The sequence below is a fragment of the Bubalus bubalis genome, chromosome 2, assembly GCF_019923935.1.
Source record: "Bubalus bubalis isolate 160015118507 breed Murrah chromosome 2, NDDB_SH_1, whole genome shotgun sequence".
Classification (NCBI taxonomy): domain Eukaryota; kingdom Metazoa; phylum Chordata; class Mammalia; order Artiodactyla; family Bovidae; genus Bubalus; species Bubalus bubalis.
This window is the reverse complement of record NC_059158.1, coordinates 187,838,532-187,864,909: the sequence shown is the minus strand read 5'-3', so window position 1 is coordinate 187,864,909 and position 26,378 is coordinate 187,838,532. Positions and strand designations below refer to the sequence as shown.

Genomic DNA, 26,378 nt, shown 5'->3' with positions numbered 1-26,378 from the left:
TTCTTTTATACTAATCAAACAGTTAAGACAATTCGGTCCATTTTGTTTTATTTGTTAAATCGCTAAAAAGTCATCAGGGGGAAACATTAACAAAAAATAAAATCGACAAGAGATTTAAATATCAATGAAATCAAATCCACTTTTCATTCCTACACTGTTATGTGCCTACAGGGAGCCACCCAGAACCCCTGAGTCGCGTGGGAAACGTCACTCAGCACCAGCTTCATCAGGGCACAGCACGCGTGTGCTGACGGGAACCCTGGTTGTGGGAGGGGAGAGAGCGAGCGGAGAGCACAGCGGCGCCAGCGCCTAAGGGGCACTTTCCTCTGACAACGACCACGGTGGAGGGAGCCACCGCTTACTGGTGACCGCGCAGAACATGCCTTCTGCAGCTCACGGGGAGGCTGCCTGGGGTGCAGGCCTGCAAGTCTGGCTGCCTTGCCCCTGGGTGTGTTCAGATCCCCCCCACTGACGTGTGCGCTGGTAAGAGACCACAGATAACGCAGAGCAGAGCACATCACCATGCCAGGACCACCACAAGGACGAGGACAGACAAACCAACCAACCAACCAACCAGGAACGTCACTCTGAAGGGGAAGGAAAGAAGCGAAGAAGGAAACCCAGAAAGATCAAGTGAAATGGAAGGAAAGCATCCCCTTGTTCTCCATCAGTTGGAGGCTTTCTGTCCTCCGAAGCCCAGACATGAGTTGCTTTTCTTCCTTCTTCCTCTTCTTCTTTTAAAGAGTTTCAGCATGGTTCCTAGGGTAGTTTGTGGTTTCAGCTCTTAATATTAAACTCAAGCGTTAAAACCAAATCAATCTGTAGAGGGCTGGAAGGAAAGGAAACCCAGGATTGCTTTACAACTCAAAGTTAAGCTTGTTCTGACATCAAATTTGTGCTCCCAAGAGTGGGGTGGGTGCAGTGGGGAGGGGGTGGTTTTTGGAACCCACCACCAAAACACAGAAGCAGGGCAGAAATATGAGCAAAAATGTGAGCCCTCTCTGCTGCGCAGCCTGCAAAATGAGGAAACAGGGAGCTCTGTTCAGAAGGAAAGGAAGAGACTAAACCTCTCACGAAGTCAGCGTGGTGGCCAGTGACGTCAACGTGACGGTGGGGGGCTGCCAAGGCACACTTGCAGGAACGGAAGGGGTTAAAGCTTCAAGTAGAGACAAAATGTATCTTAAATACTTAAATACTGATAAATATTTACTTTAGGTGCTCCTGAGGGTTTAAAAAAATATTCCGTCTCAGTTTCCTCAGTGAATCTTAAGACAAAATTGGCATCGTGTCAAAAGCGGAGCGGTGGTTCAGCTGGATCTGACTGAGGCGTCCGCGGTGGCGCGGAAACGGCCCCCTCGGCCGGGACGCCCGGAGCCCCCCTGCACCCAGGAGGCGGCCACCTGGGCTGTGCTGCCTCGCTCTCCCCGGACACACGCCCACAGTGCACAAGAGCCAGCGGGACCAACACCGCGGGGGCGGCAGAGGCAGAGCTTTCTTGAAGGAGCTGTAAGCAGTCTGGTTCTGAGCGGTGTGGGTGATCCTGGGATGCCATGGAGTTCCAAGGAGCCAGGCTCCTTTCTACGAGGATCATCAGCTCTGCTGCCTGCCTACTTGGGGACAGTGGAAGGAATCAACAGGTTAACAGCGGCTTAGGAAGGCCCCGGGACAAAGGGAAAGATCACCAAGTTGAGACTCAGAACTTTCAGGCTTCCAAATACTTTATATTTAAGTAGGAACTCGGTGAGTTTGGAGGCACTGTGCATGCACAGATGCAGTGTCATAAACAAGGTTCAGCAGCAGCAGCAACGCCGAAATTGCTAATCTTCTAGGCTAGCTTTCTCTTGTGAATAAGGAACCCCGCACGATCTAACGGTCTTTGCCAAAGAAGGCCTGGAAACAGGCCCAGGGTAGAGAGTCTGGGAAGCTAAGTGCTGAGCTGTGAGCAGCTGGACACCATGGTCAGCAGGCGCATGGCAGTTTCCTCGCCCGAGGGAGCACGCAGAGGCACCCCTCCCCGTGAGCTGGCCCCTTCCCGGGCTTGGCACCAAGGGCGCTTTCCCACCAAGACCACATTGTAAAAGCTAAAGGCTAGGGGAAAGGATTTAACATGATGTAACAGGAGAAAGCACACTTATCAGACAGGCTGCTGAAAGCTGGCTTGGCGCCAGGACCCAGGGCCAGCTGCAGCACGCTTCGGCTTGGGAAAGGCCGACAAGAAATCGGGGACAGCGGGGCTGAGAAACGAATTCAAAGCCTGCAGGCAAAATAACCCTCTTCTCCTGATGAGAAATCTCCAGAATGATGCATGTTTCTCCGGGTCATGGTTTAGAGACTGGCAACCCCCCGCCCCCCACCCCACCAGCACTGCTCTGGTTGGAAATGTTATCTCAGAAATGACATGAAAGTGAAAACCCAAGCCTTGTTTGGGCGACAGGTGAGCAAGACAAAGAAAGAGCTGTCCCGAGGTCAGCCATGCTTCAGAGAACGCAAGCACCAGTCCACAGCCAGGCAGAAGAATGCATGCCACAAGCAAGGGCGAAAACCCTTCTAGAAGGAACTGCTCTTCCAAGATCAATTCTATAAACATGGATGGGTGTGTCCAATGTGCTTTGGAAATAAAAAGAAACCCACAGTACTTTCTGACGCATCAAGGATTTCTCATGATGTTGGTATCTCAGAACTCCCTGCTGGTCCCCTAGTGACTCGAGAAAAAGGGTTCCAGAAATATTTCTAAGAGATTTCTCTGGACACCCAAACTTAGTAAAAGAAAGTGACAAAGGTTTTAGGGCTTAAAAAAATTTCACATATCAAAGAAAAAGAGGGTGGGGGAGGGAGGAGGGGAGAACAGCAGCTGTAAACAGAAAAGGCGGCCTCTGAGTGCCAGGTTTTAAGGGGAAGAAAAAGAGAACAAATACCGATTTTGGAAACTGCGATGAAATATGACTATTAGAAAATTCCACAATCAGACCCCAGAGTGTTTTCTAAGACATGGAGGGAGCACGCAAACAGGCGCTTCTGCATGAACGTTGTTTCACGATGACCCTGGCGCACACGTGCAGCAGATCCCCACTGGGTAACCTTCCTCAGTCCCAACGGGCAGAAGAGGGCTGGGCAGAGGGCATCACTGCAGAGAGCAGCGGTCACAGGTCCTCTGCAGGCGGAGAGCAGATTGCTACACGTCACTGTACCTGCCAGCACCGACAGCCTGTGAATCGGAAACCTCTGCTTGTGCATTTTATGCGTGCCCTTTCCTTATCTAACTCTGAGAAGGCCAAATAAGATTTACAGGTGGCTCTTCAGTTTCTGTAGGAAGGTTCTGGTATTAATCTGTTCCCTAAATTCTTGGTCTAGTTACCAGTAAAGTAGAAAAAGGCGGCAGAGCCTCTGCTAAAACACAGCAACAATTTTATCTGAACCAGGATGGAGCTCTCTCCCTCTTTATGAACAAAGTTGGCTATATAATATTTCTTTATAGATTTATATACTTTTTTTTTCTTAATGGAGATTTGATCCCAGCCTGGAGTGAGTGAGGCTGGGAATTGGGGTTTGGTTTATGAGAGTAATTTTGTCCTCTGTTTTCTCAGTTCTCAGTCCAAATGCTTGCACGCTGGAAAATTCCAAATTAAAAGCCACAGAAAGGGGAAAGGTTTTAGAACATATTATCTCTTTGCTCGCACAAAGTACAAGGCGTTTGTTTTTGGATAGTACTTCACATTCTGTTTCTTGTCCATGAGTCCTCCAAATATGATGAGCTCGCCCCTGCCGCGTACCACGGTATGCAGGCTGGTCTCGGGAGGTCCAACCACAGAGCTGCTATTAAATACTTTCCACTTGACGCGCCCCTTCTCCTTGGTGTCCTTGATATCCAGCACGTACATCTGCATGGGCTTGCAGTTCATGCTCTGGTACAAGGGCTTGCCCACGTTCAGGGACTGCGGAGGGTGGTGGCCCAGGCGGCGGGCGATGGGGGGCAGGGCGTGTCCATCTCCCTGCGCGGGCCCGGGGCGGGGGACGGGCACTGCTTCTCCGCTGCCCAGGTTCTGGCTCCCAGGGGAGCCTGGAGAAGACCCCAGGGGAGGGCTCAGTGCTGCGGAGGTGGGGGGACCTTTGGATGACATCGCTTTGATGGCTTCCAGGCTGCGGCGCAGGGCGCCTGGGGAAACGGCTCCCGCGAGGGCGCTGGCCACGTGTGGCGGGGTGTGCACACCGTTCGTCTGCTCGGGAGGGTGTCGCAAGCTGCCCCCCGCTGTCCTGCTGCCCACGCCATCCACGTGATTGCCACTGGAGGCAGCTTTCAGGTCCCAATTCAGATCTATTGACCCTAACCTTAGATCTTTCTGATCGGGGAGTGATCCTCGTCGAGGGGCCAGGGAGAGCCCCATTTTCAGGTCATACCCTTCAGTGGTGGACGGGGTGCTTGGAGACACAGCCTGCACAGGGCTGTCCAAGGAAGAGCCACTTACAGCTGCCGATCCCGGAGATAAACTCCCACCATTCAGGACAGGCGAGCCATCGCCCCTGGCTGGGGAAAGGCTTCCTTCTCGGGAACTGGAGGGGGTCTGCCTTTGCGCTCTGGGCCTCAGGGTTCCCCAGCGGCCGTTAACACAGGGTGCTTCATCCATACTCCTCACAGGAGACTGCGAGCGGTACTCTCGGGTTTCGGGAACCAGGGCTGGAGGGGTGGCACTGATGGGTGATGGGCGGGAGTTCAGGCTGGGGCTAAGCGGTGCTCGCCCACTAGGCGCCTGGCTGAAGACCACCACACACTGCCCGACCTGGAGGACAGAAGACCTGCGCTCAGCTCTGATCATTTATTCAGCTATCAAACATTTTACCATGAGCGTCGGAACGGGCCAGGCATTCTGTAGGTGTCTGAGATCCCTACAAAGATGAAAAGAATACAGCCTGCCCTCCAGGACAGATGGGATAATTTCTACATATAAAGTGCCTGGCTGTATAAAGTGGTTGATGAAACTGGTATCGTGAGACATGTGCTATCACTTGAATCATGTCTGCAGAGCGGGGGTAAAGGGAAGAACGAGTATTTGTGTGGGGGACCTGGGGCAAGTTTTGCAGACAGAGGTGCTTAAAGCTGGGGTGCTTGAAGGACGGGTGGGCCCCATGTAGGTTTTCTGCCCGGTGGCTCACGTGTGTGAGAAATGCCTGAAGAGCTGCGGTCAGTGTCCACCTCTCGGGACATCAGGGTGTTTTCAGTTCCCATACGAAGTTGCGTGGCAATCTGACAAGTTAATCTGGCTTTAGAGTTCAGGACCTCTCCCTCTGCTGGCCCGCCGGCTTTCCACTCACCCGGCAAGCTGGATGGCACCACAGTTCTGGGGCCCCGTGGTCTTCATTCTCCACCTTGAGCGGCTGCCAGGCCCAGGGGCCCGAGTGCATGTGCAGCAACCAAGCATCCTTGAAGAGCTGCAAGAGAAGCAACAACAGCAGGGCTCAGGTGTGGTGCAGGTTACAAGCCACACACACACACGCGCAGAGCCACGATCTCCCAGCTGCACGGTCGTCACGGAGCGTGCGAGCGCTTCAGGACGCAGAGCAAACGCTCTGGCCATTCGTTCATTCGTGTATGACCGCTGGCCGGGCACATCAAACTGCACTTGGGACCCTGTGAAGCAACGTGGTTTTGAATCTTGCCTGTGGTTTTATGTGTGTGTGTGTGCACACTGATAGAAAGGGTACTAGATAAGGCATATCCACAATGTCTGAACCTGCATTCTTAAATAAATTTCATGTGAATTCTGGCCACTATCAACTTACTTTCCTCTCTCACCCCTCTTTGTTAAAAACGACAGCAGCAAACTGTATAGCCTTAAGACTCAGTGGGAGAAGGAAGACTACGCCAAGTCGCTCAGTCGTGCCTGACTCTGTGCGACCCCAGAGACTGCAGCCCACCAGGCTCCCCCGTCCCTGGGATTCTCTAGGCAAGAACACTGGAGTGGGGTGCCATTGCCTTCTCCAGGAAGACTGTAGATATGAACATTTAAGAGATAAACGTCTCTAATGAAGAGCTTTCCCCCTTCTCCCCAGAAGAGTGGAGAAAGGGCCGGAAAATACAGAGGCTATATATCCAGACTGGAAAAGGTATTTTCTAAATGAAAACGCTACAGAAAGGGCCTTGCAGTTTTACAAGGTGAGACAGGGGAAGCAGGTTCTGAAAGCTCAGCGGCGTGTGCATGGGAACGCCGCACCAGCCATACTCACAGCGTTGGGACCGCCACACCCTCCAAGGATTAAAATAGTTGCATCATCTATGACGATCTGGGAGAGGAAGAAATTTAAAATAAACCTACAAAGACACAGGCGTCTGACCTCCGCTGCCTCAGTGGTTTATGCAGATAGTCTACCTGGCTCCCAAATGAGAGCGTTCTGCTCACCACAGGCTCCCCAGTCCCCCAAACCACGTCAGTTCTGATCCTTGTAAACAAACTACTGATGATTCATCTGAGTGAACTCTCTGTTGATTAAATACTATTAACACACGAGTGCCAACCACGTAGAATGCAGGGTTCTCTCAGAAAATAAAAAAGCAAAGTAAATGCTTTGGGGAGAGGCACAGTATAAAGCCAACAAAAATAATTATAACCCATTAGAAGTTGAAGAATAAATGCCAGCAAAAGAGAACGGTAAACTCTCCTTGGCCTGTGTGTGCTGGCCCCTTACCTGGCTCCCTCCTCCCTCTCCTGTCCTAACTGACAGACGCTACAGGGCTTGCTGAATAGTTATCTTAACTCCTGAGCACCTGAGACTGGCCGCCTCGGGGATGAGGGCTGGGCCCGGAGATGCTGGGCTTGGACCATGCCCACTGCTCGAGGTCCAGCACCCAGACGTCACTGCTCCTGTAAGACAAGGACACTAGGGTGAGGGAGCCGGGCATGCCTGGGGCCGCGGGAGCCAGCCCGGAGGACGTGGCGCTCTTCAGGGTTCTCCCACAACGCCACGCTCGCACTCAGCACTCCACCACAGGAAAGGAGACTTTCAGACCTTGCTCTTTCCACTGACCCATAAGGCCGCATTTGAGTCATGTCTGTAGCCAAACAGCAACTAAAGTAAGAGTTACTTAATTGGTGATAGCAGGAGATAGCTAACTAGCTGTGATATAGTCTTTCAAAGGCAAAACCCACAAGGAAGAGAGCAAAATTATTCAGAAGGCAGTTCTATCACTGTCTAGGAGATAAAGATTTATCGACCTTGGCCGCAAAAGGTAGTTCACCATGGTTAATGGAAGCTGCAGCTCTTCTGTCAGGGACAGATCGGCATCTCCAGCCCCCAGGGGACCAGTGTGGCAAGGACAGACTCCTCCACGGCAGTCTCTATAGTATGGTCCCCTCTCTAAGGGCAATTATTCACCCATAGGGACACAGGAGTGAGAACTCCAGTACCTTAAGCCCTAACCCTCTGACCTGGAGGGTAGAGCTCACACACTCCGCTCCATGAGTGTTCTAAAATAAGAAGATGCAGAGGACCCTGAGGGAGAAGAGGGTCGGGTCTGGAATGGTTGTACTGCTGACAGCCCATCAACTGCCATTTCAAAACGCAGGTAAAGTGACCACTCCTGCTGCTGACGCCAAAGCAGAGGAAGTACTTCAGGCAGACTGCTCTGGGCAGAGCTGCGGGGAGGAGGAGGAGACAACCTCACGGAAGATCAGGTCGGGGAAAGCTTTCTTGCTCCTACCCATTCTCCCAACTCATGCCAATCTGCCTCTCTCCTTCTCTGAAGCTCCAAGGGGCACGAGCTGGGCCCTAAGGAGAGCAAGGAAAAGTTCTCTGCTTCTTGGGAGGTGGCCTTCTGAGGGCACAGGCAAACAGACACGGTGGAGGCCCGTCAGAACCTGACCCCACTGAACTAACCCACACCCCGAGCAACACTGAGATTCTACATGGCCCTGTTTTGGTTTTTTTTGACATTTGAAAAATGAGCTTTATTTTAAAATTAAAGACACACTGAAAACAAATACTTTTTACAATTTATATCAAACACTTAAAACATAATTTAGGAATGCTGAACATTAATTCTTAATTCAAAGTAATGACATTCATAGAATACATCTTGGTCCCAGCCAACATGGGGTTGAAAAATCTAATATTTCATATCAGCTTAACCATTAATCCTTGCTAAAATTCAGTGATTATGATTCAACTTTATAAGGTTAAGCAAGTCTTCCAGGCAATACTCTCATATAACTTTTTCAAATACAAACATTTATACCAGCAAGGCAATTATTAAAATATATATATAACTTGTGCTGAGGGGCTTGATTAAAAGGTTGTCTATATAGAGATGTGCCTCACCTTAGAAAGCACATACACACAAAAACATTTTAATCGCATATAAGACGCCTGGAGCCCTGATTTTATGGAGCAAGTTTCTCAATTTATTGGTCTGTGACTAGAACCAAAAAACAGAACACCAGGGTGAGATAACTAACTGGATTAATCGGAATCATGCTCAGGAATCTTGACCCTGACTAGTTTACTCTTCTGCCCTAGCTGACCTTTCCAGGAGTTTAATCTTTCCTGAAGATAATCTTCAGGGTGACAGCGAGCTAATCAAACGTACTCACATCTGCCGCGATCCTAGGGAGCCGCCGAAGACGATCATTTTATCGTCTATCACACAAGAGGAGTGCCCGGCCATGGGAGGTGGGCCGTGGGTGGTCACAATGCAGTTCCACCTAATGCAGAGAGACGGGGGAAGTCAGGAAGTCAGCGCCTCTGCCTCTGGCCTTCTGTGCTTAAGACGGAAGACAGGAAGCAGGCATCCATCTAACATGACAATCCTATCACCTTCAGTAGAGAAACTGTTAGACAATAAATGCAGGCTGGCACAAGGCACTTATGCCTTTTCTACGGATCTGCTGAAATTCTATTCACTCAGCCCCCCAGTGGGTGAGGCTCAGACACGGAGTGGAGAGAAGAGAATGGCAGGGACTGCACCCCGTCCCCGAGCTGCTTCAGCCTAGCTCGCTGAAGGAGTACCACCTGCTGTTTCTTCCTACAGGCCTGATTTGTTGATCAGCAGCAGCTGCCAAGAGCCCTGTACTGAGTAGCTGTGCAGCCCGTCACAAGGAAACAGAGGTGGCTGTCATTTTAAAAAGACAAGTCTGTACAACAACTGGGAATCAGCCTGGGGACAGAGCAGGCGTGTCCTCTGGAGCCACAGCGCTCCCGGGCGCTGGCAGCCAGAGCTGAAGAGCTCTCTATTCTTCAACTGGCTCATTCATTTTTCTTGGAAGAAGAAAACATGTCTTCTACCTTTTCTCTTTGGAATACGCATGCTTAACTTCAAGTTCTAGGGAGGGTCCTGTAAACCCTCTGAAACTGTAGGCAAAATTTGTGCTTAAGTTAAGTAAAAAACGTTTTATTTTTCTGGGAAGAGTCCAAAGCTTTCAACAGATTCTCAAAGAGATTTCTGGACACACACAAAAAGATAAGGAATCCAGTCATTTTAAACCTTCCTATTCCAGATTAAAAGGATCTTGTCTTTGTGGCTTACCAGTTTTTAGAGGGTGAGTAAGTGTGTATCTCGTCAAAGAACCTCTCTGGTTGGTGTAGGGGGTAAGGGCTCGGCCGTGTCCAGCCGCCAAACAGCACAAGCAGGTCCTTGTATACGACCAGGGTCGCTCCAGCTTTGGGGGACGGGTAGGACCCTGGGAGAAGCCAGAACAGCATGGTTAGCATCGCGCGTCCTGACAAGCCGCCGGCAGGCGGTCTGCAGATCACCGTTTCCTGACAGGGACAGAACAGGAACCAATGCTACAAAGCGGCAGGGAGAGGGGCGGCAGGGCTGGGTCTGCAGGTCTGAGAGAAAGTCACCACCAACGCACACTTCTCCCGTAAGCGAAGCAGAGAAACCTGAGTGAGCGCCAAGCCGCCTAGCCGCTCTCAGACTCAGTTCCTTAGTGTGGTGACCTGAAATCAGGATGAGCGTGTCCATCTCACAAGGGCGCTCTGTGTCACTAACCAGAGTACTCACGGCGCCGAGCGCAGTGCTGGGCACACGGCTGGCACTCAGCGAATGCTGCCTCCCCTGTCCGTGCCTTCAATCAGCCTAACAGACCGCAGAGGAGAGCAGTACAGGAGCCACGCAGGAGCGCACACTTACACGTAACTGCCGCTACCAACCTCAGTGAAAGGGAAGGCAGAATGCAGTTCTTCTTTGTCCTGCAAGTCAAATGCTGACAAATGGGCTCTGGGCCCCCAGCTGCGGGCCTCACTGGCGCCAACGGAAGCAGGTTTTCAAGGCTCGATGTGAAAGCGTTCCAAGGACACGGCAGCCAAGCGTGGCTCCTAAGGCCCCCAGGCTGCACCTCTGAGCTATTCTGACAGAATTTCAAAGCAACAGAAATCTGGCTTATACTGGAAAACTTTAGGGATAACACATGTCCCATGGAAGCACCACGTTTCTGAGCATTCTGTCTTTGAAACAACTGCTAAGTTCCCCAACCCCTTACTCTGCCACCTGCAGTTTGCTTACGGCAAAGCAATCTGTCCCACTCAGTTCTCAGCAAATGCTGGGATATTAAAAAGTATTGTTGTTGTTGTTAAAGCTACAGGATCTATTTTTCAAACGGAATCATACGCAGAAGAGTCCCAGCAGCATAGTAACCTGACAGCAACTGAGGCAACCTGGCCGCCCCTGCAGCAATGGGCTCACGGGAGCAAGGTTTGAAAAGCCTTGCTCGGACTGCGTCACTGCTTTCCATTACACAGTTCTGAGGTTGAGAAGCTGGAGATGGGGACTGTCTTCCGTGGGATCCAACTTAAGAGTAACAACTTAACTGAAGGAACTCCCTGGCTTTCAGGAGGGCCCAGGTTCGCGCCCAGGTCAAAAAGTCAGGCAGCAAACCAAGGTTCCCTCAAAGAGCAAAACATGGAAACACACAAAAACAGAATCTTTGAGGTATTTTAAGCAGTTGGTATTAAAAATGTTTAAGTACATATGCTTTGAATCCTAAATTCCATTTCTAGGGATTAATCTCAAGAGAAAGCGGGGCCAATGAAAACAAAAAAGATACAAGGATGCTTATTTGCAGTGTTTAAACAGAACAAGGGATGGCCATATGACAGAGTGCCTGTGAGAATTAATGACTTAAATCATACAAGGCATTTCAAGCAGTGCCTGTTGTTATCATTGCTAGAGCAAATTAATATGAAGTTCACACCAGGCCAATTAGCCAGAGACAGCTAACAGAACCGCTTTCTACAGGGCTCAACGCTTATGAGAACAGAACTGAACTACTGTGCATTTCACTATTAAAAGCGGTTAGGGTATTCCCGGCAGAGTAACTATTTAGCTCAAGAAAGTACAACAGAAATAAAATAGTAACTGAGGCTTCAATGATATGAAAGGGAGGTCATCCCAAGTTCCAGGGAGTAAATACACTGAATTACGATCTGGAAACAACAGTTAACATGGTAAGACTAGTCGGGGTTTGCTCTTTCACGTGTGCTATGCATTTCCTGTAATACCTTTTGAAATAAATTACCAATACTCTATGAGGCGAGGTAGACCAATATTCACCAAGGCTGGGTTCAAAGACATTACAAATGTAGTATAAGAATACGGACCTCTTTGAGGGACAAACAAGGCACAGAATTAAAAAGAGAGTGTTTGTAAAATATAACGATAAGTAAAATCAAACCCTGAAATGACTTCTCAAATATGACCTTTAAGAAAGCCAAAATATTTAAGTTTGGGGGTGTCTGTTAGAGAAAATTAGCCTGTGAAAAAAAAAAAAAGGAAAAAAAGAAAGCCAAAATATTTCCCTCTACTTCTTACCCAAAGCAATAGGAGAATCCCTCAGCCAAGGTCTGCTTTATGTCACAAATGGAAGCTTTAATGTCAGCATCTGACTACCTTTACAGCTATACAGGCTCATACTAAGAAGCTAACTGTGCTTCTCCACCTCAGTTTATAAAGGGTCCGGGGGGATCACCCTACAAGAACAAACGAAGGAGAGGCGGGGAGGACACAGAAGTCAACGACACAACGTCTACAGTCAGTTCGGCAACAAGAGGCCAGGCAGCTGCATCATGTTTTCCGTGAGCCAGTCCTGCAAATAGTGTTCACAGGGTTTGTTGCAAACTGCACACTTTAAAATGCTTATTACGTGAAGAATTCGGTATTCTGACTTTGCCAACAGCCCTTAATTTTATCATGTTCAAAATTTATTTATTTCCTATTTTGAATTTGTTTAAAGCAAACGGTCTTCAACTCCCCTGCCAACTATCTTAATGCAAGGTGCACAAATCAACCAAATTTATGGTGAGATCACAGACTGCAGAGGTCAATGAATTTTAGGAATTTCTTTATCTTAAACAACAAACACTCTTTAACTGACTTCTAAGAAGCAAATAATATCTTTACCAGAATTCTTAAAAAAACAAAACTTATTTTCAAATTACATACCTTTAATTTGTTGCTTTAAAGTCCCAAGAAAAGCAAGCAATTTAAAGAGTAGTATTTACAAATTTAATTTAAAAAAGAACAAACAAAAAAAACAACACATGACCATACATTATTAGACAAGGAAAATAACTTTTATATAGACTCAGTTCAGTTCAGTTCAGTCACTTAGTCATGTCCGACTCTTTGCAACCCCATGAATCACAGCACACCAGGCCTCCCTGTCCATCACCAACTCCTGGAGTTCACTCAAACTCACGTCCATTGAGTTGGTGATGCCATCCAGCCATCTCATTCTCTGTCGTCCCCTTCTCCTCCTGCCCCCAATCCCTCCCAGCATCAGGGTCTTTTCCAATGAGTTAACTCTTCACATGAGGTGACCAAAGGACTGGAGTTTCAGCTTCAGCATCATTCCTTCCAATGAATATTCAGGGTTGATTTCCTTTAGGACGGACTGGTTGGATCTCCTTGCAGTCCAAGGGACTCTCAAGAGTCTTCTCCAACACCACAGTTCAAAAGCATCAATTCTTCGGCGCTCAGCCTTCTTCACAGTCCAACTCTCACATCCATACATGACCACAGGAAAAACCATAGCCTTGACTAGACGGACCTTTGTTGGCAAAGTAATGTCTCTGCTTTTGAATATGCTATCTAGGTTGCTCATAACTTTCCTTCCAAGGAGTAAGCATCTTTTAATTTCATGGCTGCAGTTACCATCTGCAGTGATTTTGGAGCCCCCAAAAATAAAGTCTGACACTGTTTCCACTGTTTCCCCATCTATTTCCCATGAAGTGATGGGACCGGATGCCATGATCTTTGTTTTCTGAATGTTGAGCTTTAAGCCAACTTTTTCACTCTCCACTTTCACTTTCATCAAGAGGCTTTTTAGTTCCTCTTCACTTTCTGCCATAAGGGTGGTATCGTCTGCATATCTGAGGTTATTGACATTTCTCCCGGCAATCTTGATTCCAGCTTCTGCTTCTTCCAGCCCAGCATTTCTCATGATGTACTCTGCATAGAAGTTAAATAAGCAGGGTAACAATATACAGCCTTGATGCACTCCTTTTCATATTTGGAACCAGTCTGTTGTTCCATGTCCAGTTCTAACTGTTGCTTCCTGACCTGCATACAGACTAGCCCTCAATAAAATATTAGGTCCTAAACTTTCAAGAACTGTACCTATGAGCAAGCAATTCATTCCATACAGTAGCTAGAAGGGCATCACGTTGTTTAACATATATTCATGAAAACTTACGACACTGGAGATGGAATGAGTCACTGGAAACCTTGTACAATATAGGGTATCTGACAACAGAAGACCTTCCATGGTTGAAAGGCTCCTCATTAAACTTATAAATGAAGGTTTTCTACTCTTTAGGATACTCCTTGGCCTGTCTTTAAAACATGAGGCCACTGGGCCTCTAGACAGTCCAAATATTATTGTATCACAAAAGTGGAGAAAGAAAGGGTGTCACTCCAAGTAGGTTTTCCTCGACCACCACGACAGGACCAAATATGCCCACGTCAAACTCAGACAAAAACACTACTTAAGCCTATTCCTCCCAGAGGCGATAGTTATCCTCATAGACTTCTTTGTCCAAATACCAAAAGCCTCTAATCGCACAGCATATACGATCAGTGGAGCACATTTCAAAACAAGCCAAAAAGGCATTTGTGGGAAACCGGATAATGAGATAGGCATCCTACACACAGAACTAATATTCCCTAAAATCACTAATTGGCTCAGATGTTTCCCAAGGTTCCCATGAAATCAGGAGAAATTTTCACATATGAGAGACGGTGGTAGAATTACAAGGCCCTCTCATGTACTTTTGCAAAGAGGATGGGAAAGCAGCGAAACCATGCCAAATTCTGGTTTGGTTTCTACACCACTTTCCCACAGCTGTAGTTCCCACTCGTGTAGAACCCAGGACCAGACGAGAAGCTCAACTGTTTGATACAACACAGAACAAGCCCTTGGTTTAATTGGGGGGTCTGCATTTTATGCATGACTAAACAGTTATTTTACCCCTCCATACTGAGACCATTATTTCTTGATATTACTAGTTTATTATTCAGACGTTAAAGTTCAGTTCAGTTGCTCAGTCATCTCTGACTCTTTGCGACCCCATGGTCTGCAGCACGCCAGGCCTCCCTGTCCGTTACTAACTCCTGGGGCTTACTCAAACTCATGCCCATTGAGTTGGTGATGCCATCCAACCATCTCATCCTCTGTCATCCCCTTCTCCTCCCACCTTCAATCTTTCCCAGCATCAGGGTCTTTTCCAATGAGTCAGTTCTTTGCATCAGGTGGAAAAAGTATTGGAGTCTCAGCTTCAGCATCAGTCCTTCCAACGAATATTCAGGACTGATTTGCTTCAGGATGGACTGGTTTGATCTCACTGTTGTCCAAAGGACTCTCAAGAGTCTTCTTCAACACCACAGTTCAAAAGCATCAATTTTTCAGAGCTCAGCTTTCTTTACAGTCCTACTCTCACATCCATACGTGACTACTGGAAAAACCATAGCTTTGACTAGATGGATCTTTGTTTCCAAAGTAATGTCTCTGCTTTTTAATATGCTGTCTTGGTTGGTCATAACTTTTCTTCCAAGAAGCAAGTGTCTTTCAATTTCATGGCTGCAGCCACCATCTGCAGTGATTCTGGAGCCCAAAAAATAAAGTCAGCCACTGTTTCCCCATCTATTTGCCATGAAGTGATGGGACCGGATGCCATGATCTTAGTTTTAAGCCAACTTTTTCACTCTCCTCTTTCGCTTTCATCAAGAGGCTCTTTAGTTCTTCTTTGCTTTCTGGCATAAGTGTGGTATCATCTGCATATCTGAGGTTATTGATATTTCTCCCAGCAATCTTGATTCCAGCTTGTGCTTCATCCAGCCTGGCATTTTGCATGATGTACTCTGCATATAAGTTAAATAGGCAGGGTGACAATATACAGCCTTGACGTACTCCTTTCCCGATTTGGAGCCAGTCTGTTGTTCCATGTCCAGTTCTAAGTCTTGTTTCTTGACCTGTGTACAGATTTCTCAGGAGGCAGGTGAAGTGGTCTGGTATTCCCATCTCTTTAAGAACTTTCCAGTTTGTTGTGATCCACACAGTGGAAGAATTTGGCGTAGTCAATAAAGCAGAACTAAATGTTTTTCTGGAACTCATGCTTTTTTGATGATCCAACGGATGTTGGCAATTTGATCTCTAGTTCCTCTGCCTTTTCTAAATCCAGCTTGAACATCTGGATGTTCATGCTTCACATACTGTTGAAGCCTGGCTTGCAGAATTTTGAACATCACTTTGTTAGCGTGTGAGATGAATGCAACTGTGCAATAGTTGGAACATTCTTTGGCATTGCCTTTCTTTGGGATTGGAATAAAAATTGACCTTTTCCAGTCCTGTGCTCACTGCTGAGTTTTCCAAACTTGCTGGCATATTGAGTACAGCACCTTCACAACATCAACTTTTAGGATTTGAAATAGCTCAACTGGAATTCTATCACCTCCACTAGCTTTGTTCGTAGTGAAGCTTCCTTAGGCCCACTTGACTTTGCACTCCAGGATGTCTGGCTCTAGATGAATGATCATGCTGTCAAGGTTACCTGGGTCGTGAAGATCTTTTTTGTACAGTTCTTCTGTGTATTCTTGCCTCCTCTTCTTAATATCTTCTGCTTCTGTTTGGTCCATACCATTTATGTCCTTCATTGAGCCCATCTTTGCATGATATGTTCCCTTGGTATCTCTTGAAGAGATTTCTAGTCTTTCCCATTCTATTGTTTTCCTCTATTTCTTTGCATTGATCACTGAAGAAGGCTTTCTTATCTCTCCTTGCTGTTCTTTGGAACTCTGCATTCAAATGGGTATATCTGTCCTCTCCTTTCCTTTTCACGTCTCTTCTTTTCACAGCTATTTATAATGCCTCCTCAGAAAACCATTTTGCCTTTTTGCATTTCTTTTTCTTGGGGATGGTCCTGATCACTGCTTCTTGTGAATCTCCCTTCATAGTTCTTCAGGCACTCTATCAGATCTAGCCCCTTAAATCTATTTCTCACTTCCACTGTACAATCATAAGGGATTTGATTTAGGTCATACCTGAATGGTCTAGTGGTTTTCCCCACTTTTTTCAATTTAAGTCTGAATTTGGCAATGAGGAGTTCATGATCTGAGCTACAGTCAGCTCCCGGTCTTGTTTTTGTTGACTGTATAGAGCTTCTCCATCTTTGGCTGCAAACAATATAATCAATCTGGTTTTGGTGTTGACCATCTGGTGATGTCCATGTGTAGAGTCTTCTCTTGTGTTGTTGGAAGAGGGTGTTTGCTATGACCAGTGCGTTCTCTTTGCAAAATTCTATTAGCCTTTGCCCTGCTTCATTCTGTACTCCAAGGCCAAATTTGCCCATTACTCCAGGTATCTCTTGACTTCCTACTTTTGCATTCCAGTCCCCTATGATGAAAAGGACATCTTTTTTGGGTGATAGTTCTAGAAGGTCTTGTAGGTTCTTCATAGAACCGTTCAACTTCAGCTTTTTCAGCATGACTGGTTGGGACACAGACTTGGATTACTGTGATACTGAATGGTTTGCCTTGGAAACGAACAGAGATCATTCCATTTTTGAGACTGCATCCAAGTAAAGAAAGGCAATGCCAAAGAATGCTCAAACTACCACACAACTGCACTCATCTCACACGCTAGTAAAGTAATGCTCAAAATTCTCCAAGCCAGGCTTCAGCAATATGTGAACCATGAACTTCCTGATGTTCAAGCTGGTTTTAGAAAAGGCAGAGGAACCAGAGATCAAATTGCCAACATCCACTGGATCATGGAAAAAGCAAGAGAGTTCCAGAAAAACATCTATTTCTGCTTTATTGACTATGCCAAATCCTTTGACTGTGTGGATCACAAAAAACTGTGGAAAATTCTGAAAGAGATGGGAATACCAGATCACCTGATCTGCCTCTTGAGAAATTTGTATGCAGGTCAGGAAGCAACAGTTAGAAGTGGACATGGAACAACAGACTGGTTCCAAATAGGAAAAGGAGTTCGTCAAGGCTGTATATTGTCACCCTGTTTATTTAACTTATATGCAGAGTACATCATGGGAAACTCTGGGCTGGAAGAAACACAAACTGGAATCAAGATTGCTGGGAGAAATATCAATAACCTCAGATATGCAGACGATACCACCCTTATGGCAGAAAGTGAAGAGGAACTAAAAAGCCTCTTGATGAAAGTGAAAATGCAGAGTGAAAAAGTTGGCTTAAAGCTCAACATTCAGAAAACGAAGATCGTGGCATCCGGTCCCACCACTTCATGGGAAATAGATGGGGAAACAGTGGAAACAGTGTCAGACTTTATTTTTGGGGGCTCCAAAATCACTGCAGATGGTAACTGCAGCCATGAAATTAAAAGATGCTTACTCCTTGGAAGGAAAGTTATGAGCAACCTAGATAGCATATTCAAAAGCAGAGACATTACTTTGCCAACAAAGGTCCGTCTAGTCAAGGCTATGGTTTTTCCTGTGGTCATGTATGGATGTGAGAGTTGGACTGTGAAGAAGGCTGAGCGCCGAAGAATTGATGCTTTTGAACTGTGGTGTTGGAAAAGACTCTTGAGAGTCCCTTGGACTGCAAGGAGATCCAACCAGTCCATTCTGAAGGAGATCAGCCCTGGGATTTCTTTGGAAGGAATGATGCTAAAGCTGAAACTCCAGTCCTTTGGCCACCTCATGCAAAGAGCTGACTCATTGGAAAAGACTCTGATGCTGGGAGGGATTGGGGGCAGGAGGAGAAGGGGACGACAGAGGATGAGATGGCTGGATGGCATCACTGACTCGATGGACGTGAGTCTGCGTGAACTCCGGGAGTTGGTGATTGACAGGGAGGCCTGGCATGCTCGATTCATGGGGTCGCAAAGAGTTGGACACGACTGAGCGACTGATCTGATCTGATCTGATCTGACTGCATTTTGGACTTTTTTGTTGAGTATGATGGCTACTCCATTTCTTCTAGGGATTCCTGCCCACAGTAGTAGATATAATGGTCATCTGAGTTAAATTCACCCATTCCAGTCCACTTTAGTTCGCTGATTCCTAGAATGTCGACATTCACTCTCTTCATCTCCTGTTTGACTACTTCCAATTTGCCTTGATTCATGGACCTAACATTCTAGGTTCCTGTGCAATACTGCTCTTTATAGCATCGGACCTTGCTTCCATCACCAGTCACATCCACAACTGGGTGTTGTTTTTGCTTTGGCTCCGTCTCTTCATTCTTTCTGGAGTTATTTCTCCACTGATCTCCATAGCATATTGGGCACCTACCGACCTGGGGAGTTCATCTTCTAGTGTCCTATCATTTTGCCTTTTCATACTGTTCATGGGGTTCTCAAGGCAAGAATACTTAAGTGGTTTGCCATTCCCTTCTCCAGTGGGCCACGTTTTGTCAGAACTCTCCACCATAAATCGTCTGTCTTGGGTGGCCCTACACAGGGTGGCTCATGGTTTCATTGAGTTAGACAAGGCTGTGGTCCATGTGATCAGATTGGTTAGTGTTCTGTGATTGGGTTTTCTGTCTGTCTGCCCTCTGATGGAGAAGGATAAGAGGCTTATGGAAGCTTCCTGATTGGAGAGACTGACTGAGGGGGAAACTGGGTCTTCGGATGGGTGAGGCCATGCTTGAGTTCAGTTCAGTCACTCAGTCGTGTCCAACTGTTGGTGACCCCATGGACTGCAGCATGCCAGGCCTCCCTGTTCATCACCAACTCCTGGAGTTTACTCAAACTCATGCCCACTGAGTTGGTGATGCCATCGAACCATCTCATCCTCTGTGATCCCCTTCTCCTCCTGTCTTCAGTCTTTCCCAGCATCAGGGTCTTTTCAAATGAGTCAGCTCTTCACATCAGATGGCCAAAGTATTGGAGTCTCAGCTTCAACATCAGTCCTTCTAATGAATATTCAGGACTGATTTTCTTTAGGATGGACTGGTTGGATCTCCTTGCAGTCCAAGGGACTCTCAAGGGGCCATGCTCAGTAAATCTTTAATCCAACTTTCTGCTGATGGGCAGGGCTGTGTTTCCTCCCTGTTATTTGATCTGAGGCCAAACTATGGTGGGGGTAATGACGGTAATGGCCATCTCCTTCAGAAGGCCCCACAAAGGCACTGCTGCACTCAGTGCCCCACCCTGCAGCAGCCTCCATCACACACGCCTCTGCCGCAGACTCCTGGGCACTCCCGGGCAAGTCTGGGTCAGTGTCTTGTGGGGTCGCTGCTCCTTTCTCCCAGGTCCTGGTGCACAAGGTTCTGTCGTGCCCTCCGAGAGGCCGTTTCCCAGTCCTGTATAAGTTATGGCGGCTCTACGGTGGGGTCACTGGCGACCTCCTCCAAGAGGGCTTATGCCACACCCAGGTCTGCTGCACCCAGAGCCTCTGTGTCTGCCGAAGTCCACTGCTGACCTGTACCTGCTCGGGAGACACTCAGATGCAGCTCTGTCTCAGTCTCTGTGGGGTCTCTGGGTCCTGGTGCACACAACCTATGTTTGAGCCCTCTGAGCGTCTCTGGCAGGTATGGGGTTTAAGTGCAAATGTTAAAGTTACCATTCCCTTACAGCTGTAGTTCAAATTTCAGTTGTGTCAGAAGTAGCTGAACGACTTGTTACAACGCAGCTTGCTGGACCCACTTTTGAGCTCCCTGTCTAGTAGGTATGTGGTACGGTCCATGAAGTTGCATTTCTAACAAGTTCCCAGGTGACACTGATGTTTGATGACTAGACTTTGAGGACCACGTTGCAGAGAGTTAAATAACCTTCAGGTGAGCTTGTTAGACCAGTGGTCCCCACCTTTTTCGGCATCAAGGACTGGTTTCGTGGGAAAAAAAAAAAAGACGATTTCCCAGGATTGGGGTGCGGGGTGGCTCACACACACTACATTTACCTCGCACTTTATCTCTATTATCATTCCACCAGCTTCACCGCAGATCGTCGGGCATCAGCCCTGGAATCCGGGCACTCCCGTGGCCACACGATGCTCCACTACGACACTACACGGCACCTGGTCCTCCTTCTGCCCTTTTCCCCAGTGTAGGTGATTCTCCTTAAGGCTGAACGCAACCAGACTTTGTTCCGTGTATGCACCCTGTGTACGACTGCGCGAACAAGGGTCCAGAGTAGGTGTTCCCTGACAAGCGCTTCGATTAAAGGGGTGCTGAAAGGAACTGCTTTAACATTTTCAATATATAAACATTTCCCTGGTCATCCTCATCCACATGTTACTGAACCTACATTGCAAAAGAAATGGAAAAAAATTATTCCACTTACTGCTTTCAGACGAATCACTTTTAGACTTATTTACAGCAATAAATGACTTGCTAATAGCTCTCCATGACTATGAAAATAGATCCAATACTAGGAGTTAGGTACTTATAAGAGGTAAAGTTTGAAAACAAGAAAACTATGAGTATGAAAAATTTTACTATAAGAGACTCATTAGCATGCCAGTGAATCCAGAAGAAAAGTACTGGACCAAAGAACCTCCACTCTGTTCATGGAATGCTTTGGTGTATGATTTGCTTTTTTAAAAAGGGGGACATGGTCTAAACTGCTTTTTAACTGGCAGTCAAAAACTTTTCCCTGGATGGCTTCAAACAATTTTATCTTACAGTAATGGTGCCAAAGGGGACTTTTACAGAATGAACGATGGGACTGAGGCCTGAGGTCACACTCTCCATCTCGTACTAACAACTCTGCACACACACTCCCTTTCTCAGGGCAGGTCCAATGAAAGGCATTCACTCGCAGCTCCAAAGGAGGTTCACTTGTCCTTCCCACACAGAAGTGGCCTCGAGGGCAAAATAAGACCAGACAGACCAGACTAACCAACAACCCTACCTCATGGCCTCTTGTGTGGGTGCTTCTCAAGTGAAAAGCTTGAGTTGCTGCGTGTAGGGGGTGGGAGAGATGGAATTTGCAGATAAGACCCAACTTGGGTCTTAGGAAGCAGACCAAGCCTTTGGTGAACAGAGACTATGGTAGTATGTGAAGTGACTGACTTTGATAGCAAGGGTCAGAGGTCAAGAGAATAATTTGGAGAGCCATTTCCCACAACATCATATTAGCATTGGAATCAGAAAGCCTACAGGGCACAAGAAGCTAAGCTGGCACTTATAACTTAGGAGGCAGTAAGTTATAACTTAGGAGGCAGGGATCTCCTTAAAGGAAAACTACTGGAGTTACAATTTAACTGTGTGTATCTCTAAACTGGTTTGATTTTATAGGTAAAACTTTGTGAGTAGAACAAGAAAGGTATGTTTCATGGTTTTATGGTTTGAGGAAGGGGGAGAAGAAAGGAAAATTGAGAAGAACACAATTTATGAATATAAAGTCTGTTGTAGGCTATAAACACCTTGAAGACAAATAACTATTCAGAATGGTCTCTAAAGTATAAAGCCAGGACCACAGAGGTTCTGTTTGGAACAGACAGATCAGTTCCTCTTCAGCTGATGAAAATGTTCCCAGTTTAACTTCAATGCGGCCAATAATAATTACGCTGAAATTACTTAATATTTAGATGTCCAGGGAAGATACAAAACTATAATGCTCATTTTAAAGAACAAAACTTTAAATATAAATTTACTCTTTGGCAAAGTCACTACAAAACCCCTCAACTCCTGCTTTCCAAGACTTGGTTCCAGCCAACTGTGCTCCTTAATTCAGTCTAAAGTAGGGATTTAAATTGGTCACCAAGGGCATGGTACTGGATACAAAGGAACTGAATTCTTCTAGACGTGGCTTTCTTCAGGACCTCTGCCAGCACACCCCTTCCCATGCTGGGCTAAAGACCCTCCTAGAGGAGGAAGGGGTGAACGGGAAGGGATGTCCTGTATCCAGCCTCAATCTTAGTATATGCTATATTTAGTATAGTGCTGAAATGATCCATTTGCTACTGCTGCTGCTACTGCTAAGTCACTTCAGTTGTGTCCAACTCCCTGCGACCCTATGGACCGAAGCCTACCAGGCTCCTCCATCCATGGGATTTTCCAGGCAAGAGTACTGGAGTGGGTTGTCATTGCCTTCTCCAATGCATGAAAGTGGAAAGTGAAAGCGAAGTTGCTCAGTCGTGTCTGACTCCTAGCGACCCCATGGACTGCAGCCTACCAGGCTCCTCCATCCACGGGATTTTCCAGGCAAGAGTACTGGAGTGGGGTGCCATTGCCTTCTCCGGAAATGATCCATTTAGAGCCCCCCAATAAGTAAGTGTTATTATATTTAGCCTAGAAGACAGGAACTATTTCTTATGAAAATGCTTGTGGAACGGAACCCCTTCATGGAAGCCACACGGTTGTGGATGCCTCAGGGGTTGGGATGAGACCTAGGTCCAGTTAGTCACAACCTCCCAGGAGGCCTTTCACTAGGGGAAAGGCCAAATGCTTCTTTGGGTGTTCCCCTCACACTCTTTCTATTTTTTTTGCTTTTACTATTTTATTCTTCAACTGTAGCATGGTCAGAAAGTTACTGATTGATATCAAAATAATTCACTAATATTAGACAAAGCTTTTAAAGCTTGTCTGGATCTCAAGCTTCAGGGCACACATGTTCATTATTGCAATTATACCCACATCTTTAACAACATCACCTGCTGGGTCATTACAGAACATCCAGAACAAGAGGGACTTCTGTAACGGGCGTGAGGAAATGTTAGATCCTGTGTAACTATATATGCCATGGTTTCCCCAGTGGCTCAGCTGGTAAAGAACCCGCCTGCAATGTGAGAGACCTGGGTTCGATCCCTGGGTTGGGAAGATCCCCTGGAGAAGGGAAAGGCTCCCCACTCCAGTATTCTGGCCTGGAGAATTCCATGGACTGTGTAGTCCACGGGGTCGCAAAAAGTCGGACACGACAGAGCGACTTTCCCTCCCTCACTCATAACTATATATACTACAGGTGTGAATAAAAAGAAATCCCCAGTTGGTATTGTTTTCACTTCTAAACAAACCTGCATGAAAGACCACTTGATAGACAGGGCAGCACTGATCAGCTAAAAATTAACGTGAAAACCAGCAACAGCTCCTTGTTTCTATTTCAAGCAGTCTTTTGATTCAATTTCTGGGGAAGGGGACAAGGTCCAGAATCTGAATTTAATCTGATAACTTGTTAACTGCAGTTCTGATGGCGGGAGTGCGTGCCCTTTTAAGTGGCTCTGTTTAGAAGTGAAAACAATTCTGCTGGTCATGAAGTTTCGGGCCTGGTATCAAAACAGGAGAACCTTGGTCAGGCAGGAGAGAGCTACACTCAGATGCGGTGTGAGCGTGTCTCTCCTCTCCCTGGACCAGAGTCACCCAGGTCTGTGCTACACAAATTTCTCCACTCTTCTCTCCACCAGAGAGAAGGTGCAGGAGGACCAGAGTTCACCCAGGTCTGTGCCACATAAACTTCTCCACTAGGAAAGAAGGTGCATTCACCTTAGAAAAGCATGTATTCTGGAAAAACCCCAGGATCTGAACTTCATAAATAAACAGAAAAGATGCCTTCCTTTCCTAGGGGAACCCACTGGCTCTGTTCTCATTCACATCTCCTGGGACCACCACAGATCCAGCTGCTTAGGACTGCGTAGGGCTAGAGGAGACAAGGAGAAATCACCAGCTCAAAGATCAACCAGGAACGGGCCCATGAATCGGGAAGGCGCTAATACCCAAAGAAGTTAAGGTAGTCACTTAACACCCTATGCCTTCTTCATAACAACTGGCACATCTAAGCGGTATCTGGGCCCTGGATGCCTTCCTCCTATGAAAACAAAAAACTGGAGCTGGAGATTCAAATATTTCAGAGTCGTTTTAAGCAAAAGCATCTAACCTTAATAAAAACAACTGGTCTAAAAAGAAAACAAAACAAAACAAATCATAATAGGGAATTCTGCCTCGGTCAAGTGGCGAGGGCTCGGGGCTTTGCCCGCCAGGGCCGGGGTTCGATTCCTGGTCGGTAAGCCGCACAGTGTGGACATGAGACTGTGACCAGAGCCCGTTTCACCAGTTTACTGCTGTTCTCCTCATAAATCGCATTTCCTTTTAAAACCCATCCGTCCATTTAAGTCCTGGCTCTATATACATTTTATAACTTAAACACCTCCATGTGCTTTCTTGTAGTTCTTTATATTTTCTTTGTATTGATTTGTTTATTGTCTTACAGACCTCGCTGCTGTTCACACCTGCAGCCGCACTGCTCAGAACCGAAGCTTTGGGGAAAAGCACTCAAGCAACGGCGTCCTTGGCGGCTCAGACGGGAAGGCGCCTGCCTGCAACGCGGGAGGTCCAGCTTCGATCCCTGGGTCGGGAAGATCCCCTGGAGAAGGAAATGGCAACCCACTCCAGTACTCTTGCCTAGAAAATTCCACGGACAGAGGAGCCTGGTAGGCTACAGTCCATGGGGTTGCAAAGAGTCGGACACGACTGAGCAACTTCACTTTTACTTTCACTCAATTAAAAAAGGCATGAAAATGAACAAACAAAGAAATGAATGCAGTCACTTTTCAAGCTCTGGGAACTCAAGGATAACTCATGACCAACCGCTCTCCTTCTTAGCTAGTACTTCTGTGAACACGTGTATAAAGGTGTCTGCTCAACCAGCTCACTCATCCCCACTCCATCTGTGTGCTGTGTTGTATATAATATGAACAGAAACTCTGAAAGGTGGACAGTACCATGTCTACCTTAAAGGTGAGGCAAGTGAAATGTTACACAACCTAAGGTCATCCAGTTCCTAACCAACCTTAGTGTGAACAGATCAGATGGAAACCTGTTTCTTCGGCACAATAGCCGTACTCTTAACAGTACTACCAACAAACTTCCCTCCCTTCAACAACACGTTCCTTCCATTACTTTAGGTCATGTTCAGTTCAGTTCAGTCGTTCACTCATGTCTGACTCTTTGCGACCCCACGGACTGCAGCACACCAGGCCTCCCTGTCCATCACCAACTCCTGGAGTCCATCCAAACCCATGTCCATTGAGTCGGTGATGCCATCCACCCATCTCATCCTCTGTCGTCCCCTTCTCCTCCTGCCCTCAATCTTTCCCAGCATCAGTGTCTTTTCCAATGAGTCAGCTCTTCACATCAGGTGGCCCAAATATTAGAGTTTCAGCTTCAGCATCAGTCCTTCCAACGAATTTTCAAGACTGATTTCCTTTAGGATGGACTGGTTGGACCTCCTTGCAGTCCAAGGGACTCCCAAGAGTCTTCTCCAACACCACAGTTCAAAAGCATCAATTCTTCGGCGCTCAGCTTTCTTTATAGTCCAACTCTCACATCATGAGGCCCTAATAATACATATATATACCTTTACCACCAGCTGAGTGGTGTTCCCTCCTCAAACCTCTAAAATACTTAGTTACATCATCATATCCTCCTACTTAGAGCAGGACTAAGTGAATAGAGAACTCTCTGGGTATTGACTGCATCTAGAACATTCCTTAAGGCTGACAAGGAGACCTTAAGTAAGAAATGAGCGCATATGTCCACAAACTTATATAAGAATGTTGACTCCAGCTACATTCAAAGTGGAAATAACCCAAGTAGCCATCAACAGAAGAATGGCTTCAAAAAAAGGTGCTATATTCATGTTACAGAGCACTCAGAGCAACGAAAAGGGGCAAACCACGGACAGGTGCGGCCTATGCACGAATCAAAAAAACACCAAGCTGAAGCTCAAGAAAGCTCTCTCAGAAGTCAGAACGGGGGCCACCTCTGTGGGGAGTGGCACCGACAGGGAAGGGACACAGTGGAATTCCGCGAAGTGACGAGACACTGTGCCTCCTGCTCCAGGCGACCGTCGATGGCTGTGTGCGAGAGCGGGGCGCTGAAGGTCTGTTCGGTTTCCTCATGTGAACTGTCTCAACGTACTAAGAGAGAGGAGCGGTGACATCGAGGCGAATGCCACACTACTGCTCCCAGTCAACAGACGCGC

General features: G+C 47.0%; 1 protein-coding gene across 4 annotated transcripts in view; it reads right to left on the bottom strand.

The window, feature by feature from the left end:
- Positions 1-31: 31 nt before the first annotated feature.
- The window catches only part of FBXO42 (F-box protein 42), a 105,569-nt gene continuing 79,222 nt past the window's right edge, over positions 32-26,378 (bottom strand). For all 4 annotated transcript variants that reach the window (XM_006066588.4, XM_044938236.2, XM_006066587.4 and 1 more), the window contains 6 exons: positions 9,512-9,665; positions 8,580-8,690; positions 6,758-6,854; positions 6,220-6,276; positions 5,308-5,424; positions 32-4,775 (listed from right to left, as the gene is read on the bottom strand). In XM_006066588.4, coding sequence (XP_006066650.2) covers positions 3,660-4,775; positions 5,308-5,424; positions 6,220-6,276; positions 6,758-6,854; positions 8,580-8,690; positions 9,512-9,665 — 1,652 coding nt within the window. In that variant the 3' untranslated portion in view covers positions 32-3,659. The remainder of the gene's footprint in view (positions 4,776-5,307; positions 5,425-6,219; positions 6,277-6,757; positions 6,855-8,579; positions 8,691-9,511; positions 9,666-26,378) is intronic.